This window comes from Lutra lutra, chromosome 14 (genome assembly GCF_902655055.1).
Source record: "Lutra lutra chromosome 14, mLutLut1.2, whole genome shotgun sequence".
Lineage (NCBI taxonomy): Eukaryota > Metazoa > Chordata > Mammalia > Carnivora > Mustelidae > Lutra > Lutra lutra.
The window spans coordinates 6821122-6845237 of record NC_062291.1 but is presented as its reverse complement, the minus strand read 5'-3'; the positions used below and the strand labels follow the sequence as shown (position 1 = coordinate 6845237).

Sequence of the window (24116 nt, the reverse complement as noted above, 5' to 3'; positions counted from 1 at the left end):
TTCCATTTCCTCCACATCCTCACCAACACTTATTTTTTGTATAATAACCATCTTACTGGGTGCAAAGCTCATGCAAAAGGTGTTTAGACACCTCTTGTTTTGAGGCATAGCAGGGCTTTTGGGGAAAAAGTCTAGTTGATGCAACTCTTGGCAAAATTAGGTGTATATTGTTATCAATTAGCCAGATGATAAAAACAGATTCTGGAGAGACAGAGAAACCATCAAGAACACTCTGCACTGACCCTAGTAAGGGCCTTGAGGAGGGAGGGAAGAGGAAGAAAGTCACCAGGGAGAAGTGGCCTTTCCAGAATGGATGAGGGGTCAGTGCAGGAGAGGAGAGGGATAAGAGGAGCCTGGAGGGTCAGTGACAGAGAACAAGTACATGACGGAGGTGAGGGGCACTTCCTAGAATTCACTGAACTCATGTGGAAAGTGATGGGAATGAGGGGGCAGAGGCTGTGGCATGGGAAGGATGAGTGAGTCCCACCTCTCTCTGGGCCCCGGAGCAACAGGAAGCACGCTGTGGGGTGGGGTGGGGGCATCTGGAGGCTCCAGTGGAAGAAATTGCAAGCACAGGTCGCACAGAGCTGGCTCCAGGTGGGAGCACTGCAGATGGGGGCCGGCAGATGGGGGCTGAAGCACTGCACAGGCAGGACAGGTGATGGGCAAGGTAGGAAGCCCGCCACAGAGCCACCTCTGGGCTTTGCAGTTACCGTGACTGGAACAGTGTCCAGCGTGGAAGGAGGGAAGGGAAGGATGGTGCTTGCTGCTCCTGAGAGTAAAGGGGGTGACTCTTCTGGGGGGTGAGGGAGAGGAAAAAAGTAACCACACAAAGCAGTTGTTTGGGTTGTGAAGGTAAGAAAAAGGAAAACGGTGAACTCAGAGAGGTGTGGGCAGTTCATGGCGGGGAAGAACGTAGCCAAAACGTTCACTATGGTCTTGAAGTCCTGCATGTCCCCCCAAAACATCATCTGCACAGAAGCCCAGGGCTGAGGTCGGCTTTGTCCCAGATTTTGCAGGGGACGTAGGAGGGAGGCTTTATACCAGCCGCAGCCAGACCTCAGAGTCACACACAGCTGGGTTCTGAGACCCTCTCCCCACCTACCTCAGCACCGTCCCTACTCTCGTTTAATGTTTGTTGGGTCCTTCCCCCAACTCACCTGCTTCCCAGCATCCGTAGGAGTCTTCTCTGTCCCACCTAGAAGCCCCTCAGGGTGTTGCCCGACAAAGATGGGTGTTCTCTTTGAGAACCTGTATCAGCTGCTAAAAAAAAAAAAAAGTAAATATTCTCCGTGTAACATAAGAACAAAGACAATTCCACATAGAACTTGTACGGCCTCCCCAAGAAGCAAAAATGCTTGGAAAGTAATACTCAGGATCCCCAAAAAGAAATAAAGAACATACATATGACTATCATGGAAACTAGTCCTCAGGAAAAGAATACCAGAGCCGCCTCCTTTTTCTCACCCATGAGAGACTTAAGCTGTGTAAAACTGCATTGGCAAAGTGCATGAATGACAGTGATCACTGAGCAGGGAGAGTTTGTGAAACGGTTATGGAAGACATGAGCTGAGCAAAGCATAACAGGTTTAAGTGAAGAAAATGGTCTCCGGAGCCGGCTTGTCCAGCCCAACAGGAGAACAGGTGTGGAGAAGATGTCCCGTGGGGAAGGTACAGGGGTCCCAGGCAGGCCCGGTCGCAGGCTCCCAGGAAGGCTGTGGAAGCCACCTCTCCATTGGGCACTGCTAGGTGTGCTTTGATTCTCCTGCCCAAGGCACTGGGCATTGGGCCTGTCCCTGGGACTGTGACTTGGTGGGCTCTGCAGGTGGACCACGCCTTTACGCAGACCTCTCAGCTGGGACCAGGAAACAGCTGACAAACTTGCCAAGTGACTATGCCTAGTCTCTCTCTCTCTCTCTCTCTCTCTCTGTCAGTTGCTCATTTGCGCTCACTGTAGGATGTGCTAACAATCCCTAATAGGGCTGTCATTCAGCTGAGACTAATTTTGTCACCACGGGCTTGAGATGCTGATTGCTGACAGATAAATCAACCTGTTTTATATCATCTTGCATTCGATGGACTATGAAGAAATGAGGTCAGAAAGAGCACTGTCAGTTGATGAATGCTGTAAAAGCTAAAGCCCCAGAGACAGTAGCAGAAGCAGACGAGTGTGGGAAGCTATGGACATAGAAGAAAAGAGATCATATCGTGACAAGTAATGACTCGCAATCTTTCTCCATAATAGTTAAGAAAAATTTGGAGAAAACAGTTTGAAAGAGAAATAGAATAGCCTTAGGGAAAAAAATGAATTACTTGCATTTACTCTTGGACATTGAGGTTTTGTAATTTGGTGTTTAAAAGAGAAGAGGACATACGATCAATGACACCTGGCTGGTTCCGTCGGTTGAGCGTCTGACTCTTAATTTTGGCTCCAGTCCTGGAATTGAACCCTTCATCGGGCTCCACACTCAGCACGGAGTCTGCTTGTCCCTTTCCCTCTGTTCCTCCCCCCTCCTCAAATAAATAAATAAAGTCTTTTAATAGATAAATAAATAGTAGAAGAAAAGAGAATACATAATCAAAAAATATTGTAGAGGGGCACCTGGGTGGCTCAGTGGGTTAAGCCTCTGCCTTTGGCTCACGTCATGATCCCAGGGTCCTGGGATCAAGCCCCGCGTCAGGCTCTCTGCTCAGCAGGGAGCCTGCTTCCCCCTCTCTCTTTGCCTGCCTCTCTGCCTACTTGTGATCTCAGTCTGTCAAATAAATAAAATCTTTAAAAAGAAATATTATAGAGACAACACAAGGACACAAGAATTGAATTTGCAAGTGTTGAAGATATATTTTAGATATACTCTGCTTCTTCTGTTTAGAATTTTTTTCAAACCGTCAATATATGAAAGTAAGTTGGATGTATCTCAAAGCATATAGTGTGTGTAAGGCTTGTAAAGGAGAGAGAACATCCAGAAGCTATGAGTGAGACAAAGAAATTAGGCACCCTATTCCGAGGCCTTTAATTCCTACTCTAAAAATAATGCTATTTCTCTGTTCATAAAAATGATGCTCATTTACTTTAGAGAATGTTGGAAAATAAAAGTATAAGGAAGAAAGTTTAAATAATTTCCAACCACTACATTTCCATGTTTTTTCTATCTAGCCATTTGCCTGTTTTTCTTTTTATAAAATTGTGGTGATTACATTTTGCAACCTGACTTATCACCAAATAGTGTATTGTGATGACATGTCTAGGCCAGTAAATAGTCTCCTGAAATGTCATTTTTACTATCTCTTTCCTCCATCACCTGCCATACAGTAATTTATTTCACTGTCTCCTATCCTTGGGACAGTTCCCTTATTTCCAATTTTGCAGTATTACTTTTTAAAAAGCACGGCAGAGGAACACTTGGGTGGCTCAGTCAGTTGGGCATCCAACTCTTGATTTTGGCTCAGGTCATGATCTCATGGGATTCTCTCTCCCCTCCTGTCTCTGACCCTTCCCCTGCTTTCTCTCTCCGCCCCCCTCTCTCAGATAAATAAGTAAATCTTTAAAAAAATAAAAACATAAGAGTGCATACATCTTTTCAAATTAGTGTTTTTGTTTTCTTTGGATAAATAGTAGTAGAATTATTGGATCATATGGTAAGTCTATTTTTAATTTTTTGAGGAAACTTCAAACTGTTTTCCACAGTGGCTATACCAGTTTGCATTCCCACCAATAGCGCACAAGGGTTCCTTTTCTCTACAGCCTCACCAACACCTGTTGTTTCTTGTCTTTTTGATTCTAGCCATTCTGACAGGTGTGAGTTGATCTCTTATTGTCGTCGTGATTTGCATTTCCCTGATGATGAATGATGTTGGGCATCTTTTCATGTGTCTGTTGGCCATCTGGATGTCTTCTTTGGAAAAATGTTCTTTAGGTCCTCTGCCCATTTTTTTATTGGGTTGCTGGGGGTTTTTGGTGTTGAGTTGTATAAGTTCTTTATATATTTTAGATACTAACCCTTTATCAGATATATCGTTTGCAGATATCTTCCTCCACTCAGTATGTTGCCTTTTAGTTATTTTGATTGGTTCCTTCCCTGTGCAAAAGGTTTTTATTTTGGTGTAGTCCCAGCAGTTTATTTTTGCTTTTTGTTTCCCTTGCCTCAGGAGACATATCTAGAGCAATGTTTCTATGGCCGATGCCAAAGAAATTACTGCCTTTGTTTTCTTTTAGGAATTTAATGGTTTGGGGTCTCACAGGTCTTTAGTCCGTTTTGACTGTATGTTTGTGTATGGTATAAGAAAATGGTCCCGTTTCATTCTTTAGCATGTAGCTGTCCAGTTTTCCCAGAGCTGTTTTTTGAAGAGAGTGTCTTTTCCTCATTGTATATTCTTGCCTCCTTCGTCATAGATTAATTAATGATTTAAGTGTGGATTTATGTCTGGGCTCTCTTTTCTGCTCTCTTTTCTGTTTTTGTGCCAGTACCATACTATTTTGATGACCACAGCTTTGCAGTATGTCTTGAAATCTAGGATTGTGATACCTCCAGCTTTGTCCTTCTTTCTCAAGATTGCTTTGGCTATTCAAGGTCTTTTGTGGTTCCATACAAATTTTATGGACCTATGTAAACAGGCTGCCAAAAAAAATCAAGAACTGGACTATAGCATATAGAAGACCAATAAAGTTTTCATTTAGGAAAAAGTCTTCTTCCAAAAAAAACAAAGAAAACTTCAGGTAACTGCTTTAGAGGCTCAAAAATGTAAAGCAAACAGAATCTATGAAACTCTAGCTCAAAGAGGAGATAAAATAATGAGTCAGAAAAGGAGGTGGAAAACTAAGGAAAGAAGTTGAGGGGGGATGGGGAACACCATTACAAGGAGCAAAGAGTGTGACACACTCCTTCGGAAGCCAAATTAATGATGTGGAGCACGGGCTTCAGAAACTCATACATAATGCAGAAGAGAAGACGAATGGTCAGATCAGAGCAGTCAGGGAGACAGTGACAGAAACAAAGACCAGCAGCAACACTCCAACGTCAGGATGCTGATGTTCCTGGCAGAGAGAACAAATGGAATAGAAGATACTCTGAAATGGAGAATATGAAAAGGTTTCGTTAAATAAAGGAAGACTTGAATCTGCAGATCCAAACAGCTCACCATGTTCCAGGAAGGACTATAATAGAAAATAATAAGCCCTGAGACACATATACACTTGCTGAGTTTCCTTAATCTCTAAAGTAAAGGAAAAGCCCATTAAGTATGCAGGCAGAGGAAGCAATTTGGGACACATACCCCTAACAACATGCATTAAATGCTTGAATCCTCACCCTGGTCCCAAGATACTGGTGCTGCTCATACCCCAGTTCAAACACAAGAAAACTTGGGCCCACAGTAAGGTGACGAGGTGGGAATACCAACCCAGAACCTCGAATCTTGTCATTAAACCACAGTGTCCTAGCTACGAAGGGTAGAAATATCAGTCTGGACAACATGGCATCACAGTTCAGAAGAGGCCAGCCTAAGATTACATAAAAATGCTGACATTCTGCAAAGAATTCTCCACCTAACCAAGTGGTCATTCATGTGCTAGGCAACAGAAACAATCATCTCAATTATGCAGAAACTCAAATATAATGCAAAATGTGTACTTCTTTAGCAAACCTTTTTCGTTGCCTACAATTGAGTTTCAGTAAAGGAGTTACAAATCAGTATCATAGAAATAGGGTCATGTGAGACAGTCCATGCACCACACACCTTGTCCCCCCTAAAAGGGCATTGAAAATCTGCAGCTATAAACACTGACTCATACATCACAAATAAGCCACACCTACAGGAGCACCTTTTTTGATCAGGGCTATGAAACAAAGGCCCTGCTTTTTGGCAGATGTCCAAACTCTTACCTTGTGAGGTCTCTAACTTTATACCGAGCTGCTAGGGCCACTCCAGTGGACTTCATCCAGCCGTCTCTTCAGGCTCTCTCTTGCATTCTAAGGATCCCAGCAGTAGCAACGAACTCTACCACAGGACAGAGGGGACTAGAATATCAGCATTTAGGGTTAAAAACCTTTTTTCATTACCTCCCATCCATCAGGATAGCTACTTTCAAAACAAAACACAACAGAAAATAACAAGGGTTGGTGAAGATGTGAAGAAATTGTAACTATTGTGCATTGTTGGTGGGAACGTAAAATGGTGCAGCCATGATAGAAAGCTCTAGTATGGTAGTTCCTCAAAAAATTAAAAATACAATTACCATACAATCCAGCAATTCTACTTCTAGGTATATATCCCAAAGAACTGAAATCGGGGTCTCTAAGAGATTTGTACATTCAGTTCCTAGCATTATTTAGAATAGCCAACAGGTAGAAGCAACCTATGTGTCCCTCAGCAGATGAGTGGATAAACAAAGTGTGGTAAATCCATACAACAGAAGATTATTCAGCCTTAAAAAGGAAGGACATTCTGACAGGCTACTACGTGGATGAAACTTGAGGGCATTATGTTAAGTGAAGTTAAGCCAGAGAAAAACCTGTATTATTCCATTTATATGAAGTAACCAGAATAGACAAATTCATAGGGAAAGAACGTGAAATGGTGGTTGCCAGGGGATGGGGGATAGGGAATGGGGAATTGTTTGATGGGGACAGAGTTTCTGTTTTACAAGATGGAAGAATTCTGTTGTGTCCGTTGCACCACAGTGTGAATATACTTAATACTGATCTGTATGCTTAAAAATGGTCACGATGATAAATTTTATGTGTGTTTTACCACAATTAAAATTTTTTAACAAATTTTTTAAATACAAATTTTGTTTCTAGTCCAGCTTCAGTCACCAGCGCCAACAAGCTTTAGTACAGTTGAGTCTGCTATGCTAGAGGAGTTCACGTCCATCAAGAATAAATATTGGCATGCCCTCTAATATTTGCACAAGATTGGGCTTGATGCATTCTTTGTAAGCACTGTCAAAGCACCGCTCACCCCCAGATCTTCAACATTCAACAAATGGCACATAGGATAGTGCCGTTTGCCCAGTGTCTCATTCCCAACTTTCAGAGTACTAATGAGAACCAAGCACTTCACTCACCACAGAAAATCTATCTGAGCCATCACTCCAAAGATCATCTGCCTCAGGAATCTATCAATGGTATCCAGAGTCTTTACCAGGTTACAGTTTCTAGATGAATTCAGTCTTGGAATTCTGCTGCATTCTTTATCTGTTAGTGAGATAGGGTCAGTCTTCTCAATTTTTACTCTCTATAGACTTCAGATTTGGGCATAAGACACTTTTTCTCCATTAGGTACCAGATGGTTAAAGAGATCACTGCCCATCTATGTCAGTTCATGGGATGTATAAATAGCAACAGCAGCAGCAGAAAGAATATTAGGTGTCCTGTAGAGTGGATGTCACCAGTGAGGCACATGGTGAACTCTTCATAGGAAGGACCTGAGAGTCTCCTTCCTTCAACACTACCTTTTACTCCAAAAGTTAGACCCTAATGTGGTTTGAATATAAATAAGCAAGCATAACCTCATGAAGAATTTACACCAGCACATTGTGGTGTTCTCTTCTCCACTCCCAACATTTGGTGTTATTCTTATCACTTTTGTGTATTTTTCATTAGATTGGTGCTTTGGGCCTTCTAGTGTTTAACAAAAACTTAATCTTGGTTTGATCATACAATTCTACCTAAAAAGCAAACCATCTTCTCAGGCCCAGGTTACCAATGGGCTTTGGTTTGCAAGATTGTATTATATTAATATAATTGTATATCAGTATATACAATGATTAATATCATTGTATAAATAATATACAATATTATATTGTATTATATTAATATCTTGGTTTTCAAGATTGTATTATATTAATATCACCTTGAGACAAGTGTTCTTTGAGACGAAGCTGCTTCAACTGAATAGTCCACTTTCGTAGCCCAAATGTCTCCAGAGCTACTTTGCTGTGCATTAACTTGCAAATGTCACAGGTCCACTCTAACAGGAATAGAACCCACCCTCTTTCTTATATCATAAGCCACATTGCTCACAACTTTTCTTGCCATCAACTTTGACACAATTGATTTCAGGGTCTATAACTATTGTTTCATATTTAATCCAGTCACCTTCACCATCTCGGATCAATTGTTTTTTTAACCCCTGGTTACATTGTATACAAGATCTATATGAGAAAAACTACAAAACTCATGAAAGAGATCAAAGAAAATCTAAATAAATAAAGACGTTGCATGTTCATGGATAGGAGGAAACTCAATACTGTTAAGATGTCATTTTTTCCCAACTTGATCAATAGATTCAAGACAATGCCAATAAAAAACCCCAGCAAGTTAGCTTGTTGATACTGACAAACTGATTCTGAAATTTATATGGAGAAGGGAAAATAAGAAAAAAATGGAATAGCCAACACAATATTGAGGGAGAGGAGGAAGACTGACACTACCCAACTGGAAAACTACTATAAAGCTGCAGTGATCAAGACAATGTAGTATTGACAAAAGAATAGACAAATAGATCAATGAAGTGGAATAGAGAGCTCAGAAATAGACCCACATACATACAGTCAACTGACCTTTGACAAAAAAGCAAAGACAATACAATGGAGGAAAGATAGTCTCTTCAACAAATGCTGTGGGAACAACTAGACAGCCACATGCAAAACAATAAATCTAGACACAGACCTTATACCTTTCACAAAAATGAGCTCAAAATGAGTCATGTTAAAGGCAGAACTATAAAACTTCTGGAGGAAAGCACAGGAGAAAGTCTAGGCGATCTTGGGTTTGGCAGTTCGTTTGTAGCTATGACACCAAAAGCACAAGCCACAGAAGAAAAATTGATGAGCTGGACTTCATTCAAATTAAGTACTTCTCTGTGAAAGACACTGTTAAGAGGATGAGAAGACAAGCCACAGACTGGGGGAAACCTTTGCAAAGCACATACCTGATAAAGGACTGGTATCCAAAATATAAAAAGAGCTCTTAAAACTCAACAGTGAGAAAACAAACCACCCCATTAAAAAATAGACAAAAGGGATGTCTGTGTGGCTCAGGTGGTTAAGCATCTGCCTTAGGCTCAGGTCATGATATCAGGGTCCTGGGATTGTGTCCGACATCAGGCTCCTTGCTCAGCAGGAAGCCTGCTTCTCTCTCTGCCTGCCACTCTCCCTGCTTGTGTGCCCGTTCTCTCTTGCTCTCTCTCTCACTCGCTCGCTCGCTCTCTGACAAATAAATAAATAAAATCTTTAAAAAAATAGTCTAAAGACCTGAACAGACCCCTCACCAAAGAAGATATCCAGATATCCACAACAGGTAGAACGCTCCACTAGAGCATTACAAATTAAAGGAGCAATGAGATACCACTACACAATAGTTAGAATGACTAAAATCCAAACAACTGACAAGAGTACATGCTCACAAAGATGTGGAAGGATAGGAACTCTCATTTATTGCTGGAGAATGCAAAATAGTACAGCCACTTTGGAAGGCAGATTCTTACAAAGCTAAACATAGTCTTACCATACAATCCAATTGTATCAAAAATATACAAAGAAAAATTTGTCAAAATATCAAGATGGACAAATTGTGTAAGGGTATAGCATGTCTTTCCTAGTCTTTGGTGGATCAACTAGGCAAAAGAGATGTAAGCATATGTTAATAATAAAATTAATTAGGTTGATCTGATTGATAGGCAGATGGATAATGGGACATATATCTTTTTCCAAAAAATGTTACCACTTTTCTATAAGTACCAATCATGGAATACTTTAATATATTCTAAAAAGTAGAAATAGTTCATACCACATTCTTTGACCATAGTGCAGTAAAATAGTAGCAATAGTATGAATAAATGTCAGCCTCAGTATCCTTTTTAAACCATCTCTTAAACAATGAAATTGACTTTGAGAATGCCATATGTAAATGTGTAAGATTATACTTTTTCACACTCAAAACAAAAAGATGTAAAAGACTTGAAAGAGGGAAGGTGGAGACAATTTGGATAAACTAAAGTGGACACCCTCTTCTTGAATAGGTAGAGTCAATATTGTAAGTGTCTCGTCTCTATAAATTAGTATATAAATTCAGTACAGATCTAATCCAAATTCTGTTTCTGTTTTTGGCAAACGCAAACTTCAAACTATTCTAAAGTTCAATTAGATGAATAAATGTGTGAAAGTATCCAAGAATTTTTTTTAAGTAATCTGTGTTCAAGGAAGAAGATATATAGAATTTTCCTGTGAGGTATTAAAGTTTATTATAAAATCAGAGTATTTAAATCTTTTTAATTAGGCAGATTAACAGAACAGAATAAGTAGTCCTAAATAAATCTCAATGTACTAGGAATTTGGAATATGATCCATATGGTATCTCAAATCAGTGGAGAACACATTATTTATAAATGCTGCTGGAAATTGCTAGCCCTTAGGAAAACAAACAAAGCTGCATACATCACTAATTTTATACAGATGAACTTCAGATGGAGTGTATGTGTCTGCTTGGCTGCCATAACAACATAAACATAACATAAACCACAAACTATGTGGCTTAAACCGAAATTTAATTTCTCACAATCCGGAGCCTGGAAGTCCAAGATCAAGGTGCCAGTCACGTTGATGTCTGGTGAGGCCTCCGTGCTCATTGTGTCTTCAAGTGGCCATCCCTCTGTGCTTCGGGAAGAGAGAGCTTGTGTCTGTTCTTCTTTTAAACATACCCAGTTCTATCAGATTAGGGAATCCCATCCCCTTTTTTTCCCTCATTTAACCTGAATTACCTCCCTGAAGGCCATATCTCCAAATAGTCACATTAGAGTTTATGGCTTCAACATAGGAGTTTGGGGGACACAGGTCATTCCCTAAATTTGATCAAATATATTTTTTTAAGATTTTATTTATTTATTTGACAGACAAGTAGGCAGAGAGGCAGGCAGAGAGAGAAAGGAAGGGAAGCAGGCTCCCTGCTGAGCAGAGACCCTGATGCAGGGCTCAATCCCAGGACCCTGAGATCATGACCTGAGCCAAAGGCAGAGAGGCTTAACCCACTGAGCCACCCAGGTGCCCCAAGATTTATTTTTTTAAGAATTTATTTATTTATTTGGGGGCAGGAGGGACAGAGGCAGAGGGAAAAGCAGACTCCCCGCTGAGCAGAGAGTCCAATGCAGGGCTCGATCCAAGGACCCTGAGATCATGACCTGAGCTGAAGGCAGATGTTTAACCGACTGAGCCACCCAGGCACCCCAATCAAAGATTTAAATATAACAAGTAAGACCATAAAAGTGGTGGGGAAATAAAAGAAAATGTTTTGGGTTTTTTTTTTTTTTCAGAAGCAAATGTTTTTATAAATATTTGGGAGGGCCAAACATACCACAAAATCCACAGTTCATAATATAAAAGTTTTGACGGCATTTTAAAAAACTCGATATGGTAAAAATTTCTAGCCAACAAAACAAACACATTTGCATTTGTGTAACAAAGGGTTGGTTTCCCTAAACCTCTCTGAAATTTCTTTGACAAGTCAATAAGAAAAGGTCCTCTTTTTTTTTTCAACTGTACAAACGAATAGGCAGCTTAAAATGGAGACCTATAAATGGTCAAAGATATGAAGAGACATTTACCTCCATAAATAAGAATTAGTCACAAAACAACACTGAGATCTGCTTAAAAAAAAAAAATACTGAGACCCATACCGTTTTTGGATTTGTTTTAGTATTGTTGGCACACAAATGTGACATTAGTTTCAGCCTTACAATATAGTGGCTCAACTTCTCTGTGTGTAAGGTTGTGCTCCCCATGAGTGTAGCTACCATCTGTGACCACACAGCACGATTACAGTACCATTGACTGTGTGCCCTGGGCCAGGAGCCAAATGCAAAACGTGACCTTGTCTGCTGTGCCTTTATTTCCTTGACTTACTCATTCCAACCCTAAGCCTGTGTCTCCCACTCCCCTTCACCATTTTGCCCCCCACCCCCTCTGGTAACCATCAGTTTGTTGCCTTTGATTCTGCTGCTTCTTGTTTATTCTTTTGTTTATTTAGGTGCCACATATGAGTTAAATCATGTGGCATTTGTCTTTTTCAGTCTGACTTATTTCATTTACCATAATAGCTTCTAGGTCCATCCACGTTGTCGCAAATGGCATGACCCTTTTATCTGGCTGAGTAGTATGCCATCGTGTGTGTGTACACACCACATCTTCCTTATCCCTTCGTCTATCAGTGGACACTCAGGTTGCTTCCATATCTTGGCTACTGTAAGACTGTTGATGTTTTTAATCTTCAATGAAATCCACTGTCACCCATCGGCTGCAAAGTGAAGTGAGAGGTTCTTGATGGTTGGAGTGGACCCTGATACAGTCTTCTAGAAGAATAGTTCGGAATGTGTATCAAAATGTTTATCATGCATTCTCTTGACCCCAGTGTTCTCACATCTAGAAGTTTACCCAGAGATTCTCTCACAAATTATGAAGGAAAGTAAGAATTTCATCAGCGCACTCGTATAATGTCGACAAATTGTAATTTTTGACTGTCCATCAACAGGGGTTGGTTAAATAGGTCAGGTAGAGACCATGTTACACTACATTATCATCCTAAACAATGACGCGCATCTGTGTGTACTGAGTGAGCAGAAAAGCATGTTACAGAACAGCATATGAAATTGTATGTAGAAAGAGGAATAGTAAGATATCTGAAAAGATGTTCACCAAAGCACTGTCTCCACATGGCAGTTGATTTTTGCTTCTAGTGTTGAACTTTTTTGGGCAATATTATGAACAAATAAGGATTATTATTATAAAGACAAGAAAGCTGTTTCAAAATTAAAATTCTGCATAGGAATCACCTCTTCCCCAGAGATGCCACCAATCCCTTAGGACCCAGTTAGCATTCTCTTCTCTGAATTTATTGTCATTTATATAGTATGATGATCCGTGAAGAGGAAAGAGGGTGCCATGAGAGGTGGCCACACAGTACAGTAAACAGAAAGACCCTTTCTGTCCTTCCCACATAGTTCCTCTCTAGCACATTATCTGCAAGTACACTGTCCATTTTGGTTTGTTTGTTTGTTTTTTCATTTTGTATACAGTCTGTATATTCCTCCTCATTCCCTTAGGGACTAGTAGCCAGATGCAAAATATGACCATATTTTAACCAGATGCAAAATATGACCACACTGCATAAAAAGCATAAATTACATCCCAAATGTAAGTGTAAATGAGATCAGGATTATCTTTTCTACTTGTCCTGTCCATCAGCTTGGACAACGCAGAGATGTTGAACGGAACCGAACAGTAAGCATGCAGAAGTTTGCTGGGACAGACCTTTGGGCGTCAGCCTTATGGCTCTTGTTTCACATTTATATTTGAACCAGAGATTTTTTTCCCCTCATAATTCTTCTCACAGATAGATCTTTCATGTGTCTTCTCCTCTTTGTTTGTTTGTTTCTAGCCCTTCTAAGAGTCATGACAACCCTACTGGTTTGTGAGTTCTTAAATTTTTTTTGCAGTGTACCAGAATTTATTGTTTATGCACAGCACCCAGTGCTCCATGCAATCTGTGTCCTCCATAATGCCCACCACCAGGCTTACCTAACCCCCCACCCCCTTCCCCTCTAAAACCCTCAGATTGTTTCTCAGAGTCCACAGTCTCTCATGGTTCGTCTCCCCCTCCGATTTGCCCCAGTTCACCTTTCCTTCCTTCTCCTAATGTCCTCTATGTTATTCCTTATATTCCACAAGTGAGCGAAACCATACCATAATTGACTTTCTCTGCTTGACTTATTTCACTCAGTGTAATCTCCTCCAGTCCCGTCCATGTTGATGCAAAAGTTGGGTATTCATCCTTTCTGATGGAGGCATCATACTCCATTGTGTATATGGACCATATCTTCTTTATCCACTTATCTGTTGAAGGGTATCTCAGATATTTCCACAGTTTAGCTATTGTGGCCATTTCTGCTATGAACATTGGAATGCATATGGCCCTTCTTTTCACTACATTTGTATCCTTGGGGTAAATACCCAGTAGTGCAATTGAGGAGTCATAGGGAAGCTCTATTTTTTTTAAATTTTTTATTTTTTATTAACATATAATATATTTTTTATCCCCAGGGGTACAGGTCTGTGAATCACCAGGTTTACACACTTCACAGCACTCACCATGGCACATACCCCTCCCCAATGTCATTAACCCCACCCCCCTCTCCCAAGAAAGCTCTATTTTTAATTCTCTTAGAAATCTCCACACTGTTTTCCAAAGTAGCTGCACCAACTTGCACTCCCACCAGCAGTGTAAGAGGGTTCCCCTTTCTCCACATTCTCTCCAACACACGTTGTCTACTGTCTTGTTAATTTTGGCCATTCTAACTGGTGTAAGGTGGTATCTCAATGTGGTTTTGATTTGAATCTCCCTGATTGCTAATGATGTTGAACATTTTTTCATGTGTCTGTTAGTCATTTGTATATCTCCTCTGGAGAAGTGTCTGTTCATGTCTTCTGCCCATTTTTTGACATGATTATCTGTTTTTTGGTGTTGAGTTTGAGGAGTTCTTTATAGATCCTGGATATCAGCCTTTGTCTGTAGTGTCATTTGCAAATATCTTCTCCCATTCCGTGGGTTGCCTCTTTGCTTTGTTGACTGTTTCCTCTGCTGTGCAGAAGCTTTTGTTCTTGAAGAAGTCCCAAAATTTCATTTTTGCTTTTGATTGGGATGGCATTGAAAAAATAGATTCTTTTAAAAGAATGACATGTGTTCTTTATGGTTTCATTTCTCCACAAGATAAAACACGCTGTGTTGAGTTTTCCAAAGCCAAACAAGAAAATTCTAAAGCGAAAGGCAGTTTTTGCTAAAGCAGAAGACGAGTGAGGCTCAAATATCACGGTGTTTTCTGTGGAAAATTGAAGAAGAACAAAATCAGGGAGCCCGTTGTGTTCTGGTAGGTCACTGACAGCCAATTAAAAGCGTCCGGAGCAGTCCAAGGAAGGGATAGAATCAAGATGATAAATGACATGAAGGTTGAAAGAATGACATGTCTAAAAGAAAATAAATATAAATCACGCCCTGTGACCCAGCCCAAAGTCAAGGCGGTGCAAACAGATCTTGCCTTTCGAGCGGTCCAGTCTGAACTTGGGTCCTGCCCCTTCATTGCTTTACCTTCTGCTAGTTTAGCAGAAACCTAACCCTTCTCTTCGGTTTCTCGTCCTCTCCCAGAAACCCGTTCAGATGGTAACTATCTACGGCCAGATTTAGAAAGAAATTCAAAGACAGGGGCTAGGAATGAGCGATTCTAGAATAACTCTCAGATCAAAGGAGAAAAATCTTTGAATTAAATCAAAGAGGAGAACAGAAGCAGGAGAACAAGAAGACAAAATGTGCATTTGAGAAAGGCCAGGGACGCTTCTAACTCACGAGGATTTGGGTTGGGGGCACTGTGGGCATCCAGTTGCCCTAATAATTTCCGAGGAACTTCCTCGTGTCTGTTTCTCAGTGCCCTCCCAGAAAGCGGCCAAAGGAATAATGAAATACGAACATGCTGTATGTGTAATCGCGCCCATTATGTTGCTTCGTCACAAACCGGTAGCTACTGCTGCTCCCGTTGACAGGACTGAAACCAAGCACCTGAGTGTTTGTCTTGCCCAGAATGACACAGCTTGTTAGTGCTGAGCGCGGCTCAGTCAGAGACAATGTTTCCTGACTCACAATCCATTGCTTCCTCTCTAAGAGATGCCGTGGCTTTCTAGAAACCCTGGAGCCCAGAACCTCCCTGTTATGTCCATCTTCCACCTTTAAGTCCCAGAAACCTCTTGAGTGACTCACTGCTTCCTGTCTCCAAATAAATTACTTTTTCGGTAAACTTGCAAAATGGTTGAATTAGGAATTACTTTGTGGAAAATTGGGATCTATCAAAACTAAGAGGTGGTCAGAGTCATATAGGATATGTGCCATCCTATTGCAAGGGTTTGGTTAAGTTGAGATTCATGGTGGATCTGGTCATTTAATCAGTGAGGGCTTCCCTCTTCTGGCCATGAAGAACATGTTTATCAACTCTAAGGTTAACCTGGAGATATTTAACTCTCCTCCAAGCGTCTTGGATTTACCCCTCAATGTGCAGTCATCTTCTCATGTGTGTGAGGGGGGGAAACGTATGTGATGATAGCTCATCCGCCGTTATGAAGACTTGCCTTTAGAATTCAGAGAGGGACTCTCCATTATGTTATTCGTGTATTCACTTCTATCTTCCAGGCCCCGCCCACTCCATATCCTCCAGGGATAACCTTACACACTCCCAGCTGGTGGCTCTATCTGTCTCTTAGGACCCAATAATTGAAAATTGCCTATATTAGGGTGCCTGGGTGGCTCAGTGGGGTAGGCCGCTGCCTTCGGCTCAGGTCATGATCTCAGGGTCCTGGGATCGAGTCCCGCGTCGGGCTCTCTGCTCAGCGGGGAGCCTGCTTCCCTCTCTCTCTCTCTCTCTGCCTGCCTCTCTGTCTACTTGTGATCTCTCTCTGTCAAATAAATAAATAAAATATTAAAAAAAAAAAGAAAGAAAATTGCCTATATTTATCCAGATCAATGCAAAATCATTGCTGGGATCCACTAGAAGCCAAGTGTCTTAGCCCACTCATACTCCTGTAACAGAGTCCCGTAGACCTGGTGGCTTACATAACAGAAATTCATTTCTCACAACTCTGCAAGCTGGGAAGTTCAAGATCACAGGGCCAGTGCGGTCAGGCTCTGGTGGGAGCTTTCTTCCAGGTTTACAGATGGCCCCCTCCTTGCTGTGACCTGACACGGTGGGCGGAGAGGCGTCTCTCTCATGTCTCTTCTTACAGAGGCACTAGTCCTATTCATCAAGGTTCAACCCTCGTCACCTGATGAACTTCTAAAGGCCCCACCTCCAAATATGTCGAGATTAAGGCTTCCTCGTTTGGATTTGGGTTGGGCAGACACAAACGTTCAGTTTACAGCGTCATAATATGCAAGTATCTTGAGCATGTGCTTAGGAACTGGTGCGTTAATCTCAAATACTTCCCAACATTCGAAGAAAGAAATAAATCACAAGGATTCACTTGGGGGCACCTGCTCAGACTTTAGAGGTGAGGGATAATTCCTGTAATGTCCTGATGGTTCTACCAGGGAAAACCAGCAGATGACTTCTTCTGTTGGAAGTGTGCACCACGTTTGACCTTGTAAAAGATGCTGTATTGCACCACAGGGCAGGGGTGGTGGGGAGGGCAGGGAGGCAGGAGGGCTGAACCCGGTTGGGCTCTCCACAATAATCCTGCTCTGTTTTCTTGGGGTGGAGAGAGGAACAGGCATAACCGTCAAAGATGCTTGAAATTGATTCCAAGTAGACCGGGCTTGCTGAGGAATAGGTGTGAGTTGCTCTGCTTGAGATGCAAAGGATAAATGCAGTGGGAGTCACAGCCAGAATAGTAATTATGTTATCTGTCTTGTCGAGGAGTTTGACTATAGTAATTGCAACATTTTCTCCCATCATTGAAGCTTGTAATTATAGTGCAACTAACAGGATTATGTGCTAACTTGGGCTGTTTTAATCACCTCTTTTTCTCTGAAATGCAATGGTAAAATTCCACAGTTGCTCCCAGGCTGCCGATTCTTTTCAACATCTGTTGTCTTGTAATAGCTCAGTACTAAGGAGAAGAGGCAGAGACACTCTGGGCATTTTACAGCAGAGGTCTCTAGGTAAAGCCGACTTCAGGCTTGAGGAGAAAGTGTAAACAGTAAGGGAGTTTTAAATTTCCAGCCCAAATAAAATTTTCTCTTTGAAAACAAATCACATGTTTTTTTTATTTCAAAGACGGCAGATGTTTTCTGCAATTTGGCAATGCCCGCAGCCCATGTTTTATATGCATGGAAGGAAACTTTCAACTATAAAAATCAATCTAGGACAGATTAAGAAAACCCTTCCATACAACCTAACAAACAGGTTTGGGTTAATTAATGCCTGGATCTTAAGCTGTGTGTCAAGATGTCACCTTTCATGCGTAAGACTCATTAAGATGTTCATTACTTATATTTATCCTTTCAGATCCCATAACAGCCAACTTCAGGGGCTATCCAAATACTCTGCTTGTGCAGGAATAAAGGAACATCGTACACTCTGTGAAACAAGAGGGCTGATAGCTGAGCTGGAAACCTCCCTTGATTCTTTGATTGTAGGATGACTTGCGCTCTTAAGAATGTTGTTTCAACGAAACGAGGGCATCCAGGATGTAAATATTGCATGGAACCAAACCAGATCTGCCCATTTGGTCTCACATTGGGCACTTATCACTTGGCACCAATACAGTCCCCATTAGGTACTCATTCCTGTTGAGCAGGTGCCCGGACAGGACTCCGCCATCCAGGGGACTGTAGTTATCACTCAGCAAGTGCATCTGTGGTCCTAAAACTGGCAGCAAAAGGAGGCAATCGAAGAACAGCCTGTTTCCCTGAAAGAAAAATTGTGGAACCAAGTGCAATATCACCTTTAGAGGTGACAGAAAATTCCCTAGATTAGATCTCTTGAAAACCAGCAGGGCCAGACATGAACAGCTTAGCTGCGTGGGCAGCAGAGACACTGATGGGAGGCAGGAACAGCCCAGCCCCATCTCTCCTTTACCCAGCCGTCCTACAAAGCCTCATTTTTTAAATCGAACTATAGCTGACATACAGTGTTCTATTCGTTTCAAGTGTGAAAGTGATTGCACAATTCTGTACATTACAAAATACCCCCAATAAGTGCATTTACCATCTGTCACCATAGGGTGTTATTAAAGTATTATTTGACTGTATTCCCTACACAATACTTTTCATCCCCGTGACTGTTTTATGACTGGAGGTTGGTACCTCCAGAGCTACATTTTTGGGGCTCCTTCCTCGAATGCCTCGGTCCAACTACATGCTGGTCCACGGTGCAGCCTCCACCGCCCCCCAGCAGGGCGCCCCCTTGTGGTCGGTCTCAGGAAACGGAATTGTTCCAACCCCCACCCCACCCCACCCCACCCCCACCCCCGCCCCGTGAAGGGTGTTAAGCCTGTGAACACGGGTGATGATCCAGGGGAAGGAGGCTGTAATTACAGTTTAGCGACCTAACCTCGGGCGAGCTGGATCGTGCTAAAAGGTAAACAGAGGTACATTAAAGTTTTCCTTTTTTTTAAGATTTATTTAAGAGAGAGAGGAAACATGAGCAGGGGTGAGGGGCAGAGGGAGAAGGAGAGGCAGGCTCCCCATTGACCAGAAAGCCCAACACAGGGCTTGATCCCAGGACCCTGAGTTCTTGCCCTGGGTGGGGGTCAATTCCTTTATTTGGGGGGTAAATTCCTTATACATCTCTACCAGAATTGTTTGTAGGAATCCAGCCACTGCTAAATCAGGTCTGGGCTGGAAATCAGAAGAAACATTTCCGGAAAATTTTGGAAGGTAGGTCAGACTTTAAAACCTGGAGGGAATGTGTGTGGCTTGTATACACTGGGGATTCTAAGACATTTTTTCATTCATTTGTGGAATGTTTTTAACATTCTAGGAAGGATTTAGACATTGAGTGCCCCCAAAGGATCTCATTTGACTGCTGGATACTGAGCCCCGCCTGTAACCTCTAATAAGCCCTTGCAGGCAGGACGACCTAATTGGCCGGATGCATCAATGCACAGGCCATTCATTTGCCAAGCACGTGACCCAGACGCCGGGTGAAAGGAGCTGGTAGCTTCATCTTCCTATTGGGGAGCGGGGTTGGGCCCTTTGCCGGCTCCCACCCAGCCCCTCCTCTAGAACCCCGGGCTTGAACAACAGGGATAGCTCAGTGTACCCCTACCATGTGTCTGCAGGCTTCAGGTGAGACTGGAAGGAAAGTGGAGGGGAAGGAGATTTCTGGTCCCAAGCAATTCCCTGCGCACGTGGAGTGGCCGGGAGGGCGTGGCCTTTGTGAGTTAAGGTGTGTGCTTAGAGTACGTAGCTCCTGTATGTGATACATACAATACACTGATAATATGTGCTCTCTTGGGGAAAATGAAGTGTCTCTCTGTGCTGGTCACGAGAGTGGATTGCAATCAAACAACGAATAACAATAACAAACACAATCACACAGGTTTGGCCAGGCCCAGCTCTCCACTTTATTCATCTGTACATGGTTTAGCAGAGTCGTTGTGAAGCTAACGGCCTGGGGCCTCCACTCATCACTCAACTGACAGTAGAACGAGGATGTCTGGGCCTTCCCATTCCTCTCCGGAGGTTGGTCCTGCACCCCCGGGCCACACCTCCTCCCACCCAGGCATGTTTCCAACCCTGTCTCCTTGGGTTTGCACAGACCCTCTCTCTAAGCTGGCCTTGTCCTTGGCGGCGCACACCGCCCGCCTGTCCTTGGCCATATCCACACGGACGCCTCTGCACCAGACCCACCATGAACTGGCTTTTAACCCCTGTGCTGTGTCCCCCGCAGGTCTCCCAGGCAGCCGCGGACCTCCTGGCCTACTGTGAAGCCCACGTACGTGAGGACCCCCTCATCATCCCAGTGCCTGCGTCGGAAAACCCCTTCCGAGAGAAGAAGTTCTTTTGTACCATCCTCTGACTCCATAGGTTATGACGTGGCTCCTTTTCTGTCCTTAAATTCCCTGGTAGAGACTGCATGCTCTTAGCTATAGGGAGTCCCAGCCCACCCCTGCCCTCCCCAGCCAGGATGGCCGGGACCTGCCTCTCTCCATTGGTTTTCTTCGTTGCGTTCTATTTCATGCCTTCTTTTCATTCTCATGGTATTTCCATCACTGGCAAAGCAAATAGATCTTTTCATAGCCCAGTAACACATGTGCCAAGTGAAAATAAGTATGAGGTTAAGGGTTTAACTTTTTAAAGCATCAATTCCCATTTTCAATACATCAAGTTCATACATTCCAGTGCTTAATTTATGGAAAAGAAAAACTGTACAACGCCCCCCGCCCCGCATTCCCAATAATTCAGTAGCAAATTAGAGCATTTGGACCCACTGAGCTATGTGGATAAAGTTTTCATCTGGAAGTTCTCTCTCCTGCTTTTCCATTATCCTATGAGAAAGGAAATAACCCACAGCATCAGATGGTTTTCCTGATGTGTGTGGGGCCCAGACCCCGCCAAGGACAAGTCCCTGCTTCTCACTGATTACCACTGACCACTTTGGAGGGGGTCCTTCTACAAATGTCAATATTGGGGTACTGTTGTAGTAAGCCTCAGTGTCCGTGGGACACTGTCTGCTCGAGCTGCGCCCGCCGAGGGCATCATCTTCCCCTCCACGTGCCGTGTCTTCCTGCCCCTCTTACTCTGACTTCTCGTAGTTCTCACATGGCTCCATTAATAGGGACTTGCTCTGGGCGCAGCCCAGGGCCCGTGGGCTGACACCAGAGTGGTCTCTGCCCCAGAGCGAGCCACAGGGCAGCCGCTCCCTCTGCACCATCCGAGCATTGACTGTATTCACTTATTTAATCCTCTCGCAATCCACAAATGCCACAAGAGTAGTCTGTTTTAAAGAGAGGCAACCAGGGGCGCCTGGATGGCTCAGCAGGTTAGGCACCAACTCTTGATTTTGGCTCAGGTCATGATCTCAGGGTCCTGGGATCGAGCCCCGTGTTGGACTCCGTGCTCGGCAGGGGGGTCCGCTTGAGATTCTCCCTCTCTTCCTCTGCCTCTCACCACCCCCCCGCTTGTTCTGTCTCTCTCTCTAATATAAATAACTGCAGCGCACGTCTCTCCCCATCTTTGCCAGAAGGAGGCACATTGGGCCCAAGTAGCTCATGGAAAATGATAGATATGTGGATGCCCCCATGGGAGACTGGAGAGTTCCTGGTTTTTCTGACCCTGCCTAAAGCAAAGTTGAAAGAGAATAAACCATGGGGGCAGAGAGCTCCTTGTCCAAGTTCACGCTCTTTTGTAGAAACCCCTGTACTCACTGGCTCTCATGGCAGCTGGCCATGTGATGTGGGGCAAGCTATTGTGTGCCCAGAATGTTCTAACCTGCTAATTGGGGATAATGGTAATGACTTCTCCCACCTTTCTCTTTGGAAGGCCACAGAGAGGTGCTACATAGATGAAAGCTCTGATTATCATTTAAAACAAATTACTAAAGTCTCCAATATAACATTGGCGGGAATGTATGACTTCAAAGACACCATGGTTCTGTTGGAGAGCCAAATATAATTTCAGATCAATTAATAACTTGCCACCTTGCAAGTGGCTTCAGTACATTTTTATGCTTTGCCTCTTTTGTTGGAAGTGATTCTTCATTTCATTAAAGCTCACTGATGTCACCAGCGAGGTTAGGAAGCCATATGCTCTAACGAGAGCAGAATTGTATGCGGCATGTGATAATCAGACTTCAAACCCTTCCCTGTCTCGGTTGATGACCAGGAGCTTTTTCTTCTGTGGTCCATGTCAGCATCATTAACCTGATAAAGCAAAGCACAATTCATAAAAGCACATCAGAGAAGCAGAGAAAGTGGGACAGCACAGAAGCCGGAAAAATCAGGTCAGGAAGAAACTGTGCTTCTCGCCTTCCTCCAGACTTTCTCTCCTTTGTTTTCACTGTTTCTGTCCCTCCCCTCTGTTGCTCGCTTTTTCTCTTCCTCTTCTCTCCCTTTCCTTCCTCCAGGAGATGCTCTCTTACCTTTGTGGTTGGCCCCTTCTAAAGCGTCCCTGAACTCGACACCCCCTTCCTAAAGGCAAGACCGTGCACTTGGGCTCCGCGGTGGCTGGAGCAAACCGGTGGCTGGACCCCCTCACACACCACTAGCCACTCATCGGGAGGCGAACCAGAGGGGCTGCGCCTGCTGTGGACAGTCGTCACTTTGTGTTCACGAGCTGGCTGTCCAGCATCTGACCCCCCTTCCTACAGGGGGAGATCACCCCTCACTAGACGCACTAGGACTCCCTTTCACTGTGGGTGCTGAAGGGGGGAAGTCTTCCTTGTCTCGGGTGGACCCCCTGCTTGGACTCCTTTGCCTGGACCTATGAGCTCGGAGCAAGTGACACAGAAATGAGAAGATGCTGAGATTTGTTTTATGGGAGCTGCGGTGTCCGGGGGCAGCAGTGGCCCAGCAGGGAGGCATCTAGGCCTGGCAGGTTGCAGGGATTCTGTGCCCAGAGCCAACAAGGTCCAGGGACAGCAGAGCCCTGAGCAGACCATTCCCGCTCCAGCCCTCGGCCCCGCTAGCTGTCTCACCCTCCGCCCCCACCACATCCTCCTACGTCTCTTTCTTTCTAGCTTTCTGTCAATTCTCTGAGCCTCCAAGCTCCATCCAGGAAATGTCTTATTCCGTAAGATAGCCTGGGTTGGATGTACATATCATATGATCTAAAAACCCCATTCCTGGGTTGGTACTTTACAGAAATGTGTATATGTGCTCACCAAAAGTACTAGAATGTTCCTAGAAGCACTATTCAGGATAACCCAAAGCCGGAAAGCTCTCCAATGCCCACGTCGAATGGATAAACGAATTCTGGTATATTCCCACAGTGAAATCCTGGGCGGCAGTGGGAATAACGATCCCATAGCTCAACCCCACAGCATTGTGTGAGGCTCACGACATAGGGCACGTTCATCCTACATGATTCCATTTATGTCAGGTGCAAAGCTCAGCAAAGCTAACCCAAGCTGTTGCAAGTGGGGAATATTAGTTGCTCTCTGGAGGGTGGGAACCAGAAGGGGCACAAGGGGAGCTTCTAGAGTGTTCCGTGTGTCGATCTGGTTGCTAGTTACCTGAGTATGTCCAGTTTGTGAAAATTCTCTGAGCTGCACACTTTGGATTGTGTACTTTTCCGTATGTATGTTATTCTTCAATAAAAGTTGGTTTGTGTGGCTAGCAATCAAGAATCCTACTGGGTTTGGGGGGTGTTTTTTTTTGAGGGGCGCTTCGTTCAATATTTTACTTCTCTTTAGGCAGATCGTCAGTAATGGAGCAGAACTCTTAAGTGTATTTGGCAGCATTTTGGAATTTGAAATGCTTCTAATCCACAGCTCTCTGCGCAGAGAGCCGGCTTTCAGCAGAATGCAGGCTGAAACGGGAACAGGGTATGGGTGTGTCTTTTGGAAAAACCAGGAGGAATCCTCCGGGGATTCCCACTTGGATCAGCCTCTCTGTAAATGAGGCAGATACGACCTCCTGTTAGACCCTC

The 24116-nt window shown here is 43.4% G+C and overlaps 1 protein-coding gene across 4 annotated transcripts in view; it reads left to right on the top strand.

Moving 5' to 3' along the window:
• The window catches only part of GNG4 (G protein subunit gamma 4), a 67688-nt gene extending 43881 nt beyond the window's left edge, over positions 1-23807 (top strand). For all 4 annotated transcript variants that reach the window (XM_047702730.1, XM_047702726.1, XM_047702727.1 and 1 more), the window contains one exon: positions 20419-23807. In XM_047702730.1, the coding sequence (XP_047558686.1) occupies positions 20419-20547 (129 nt within the window). In that variant the 3' untranslated portion in view covers positions 20548-23807. The remainder of the gene's footprint in view (positions 1-20418) is intronic.
• The last annotated feature ends 309 nt before the right edge of the window (positions 23808-24116 follow it).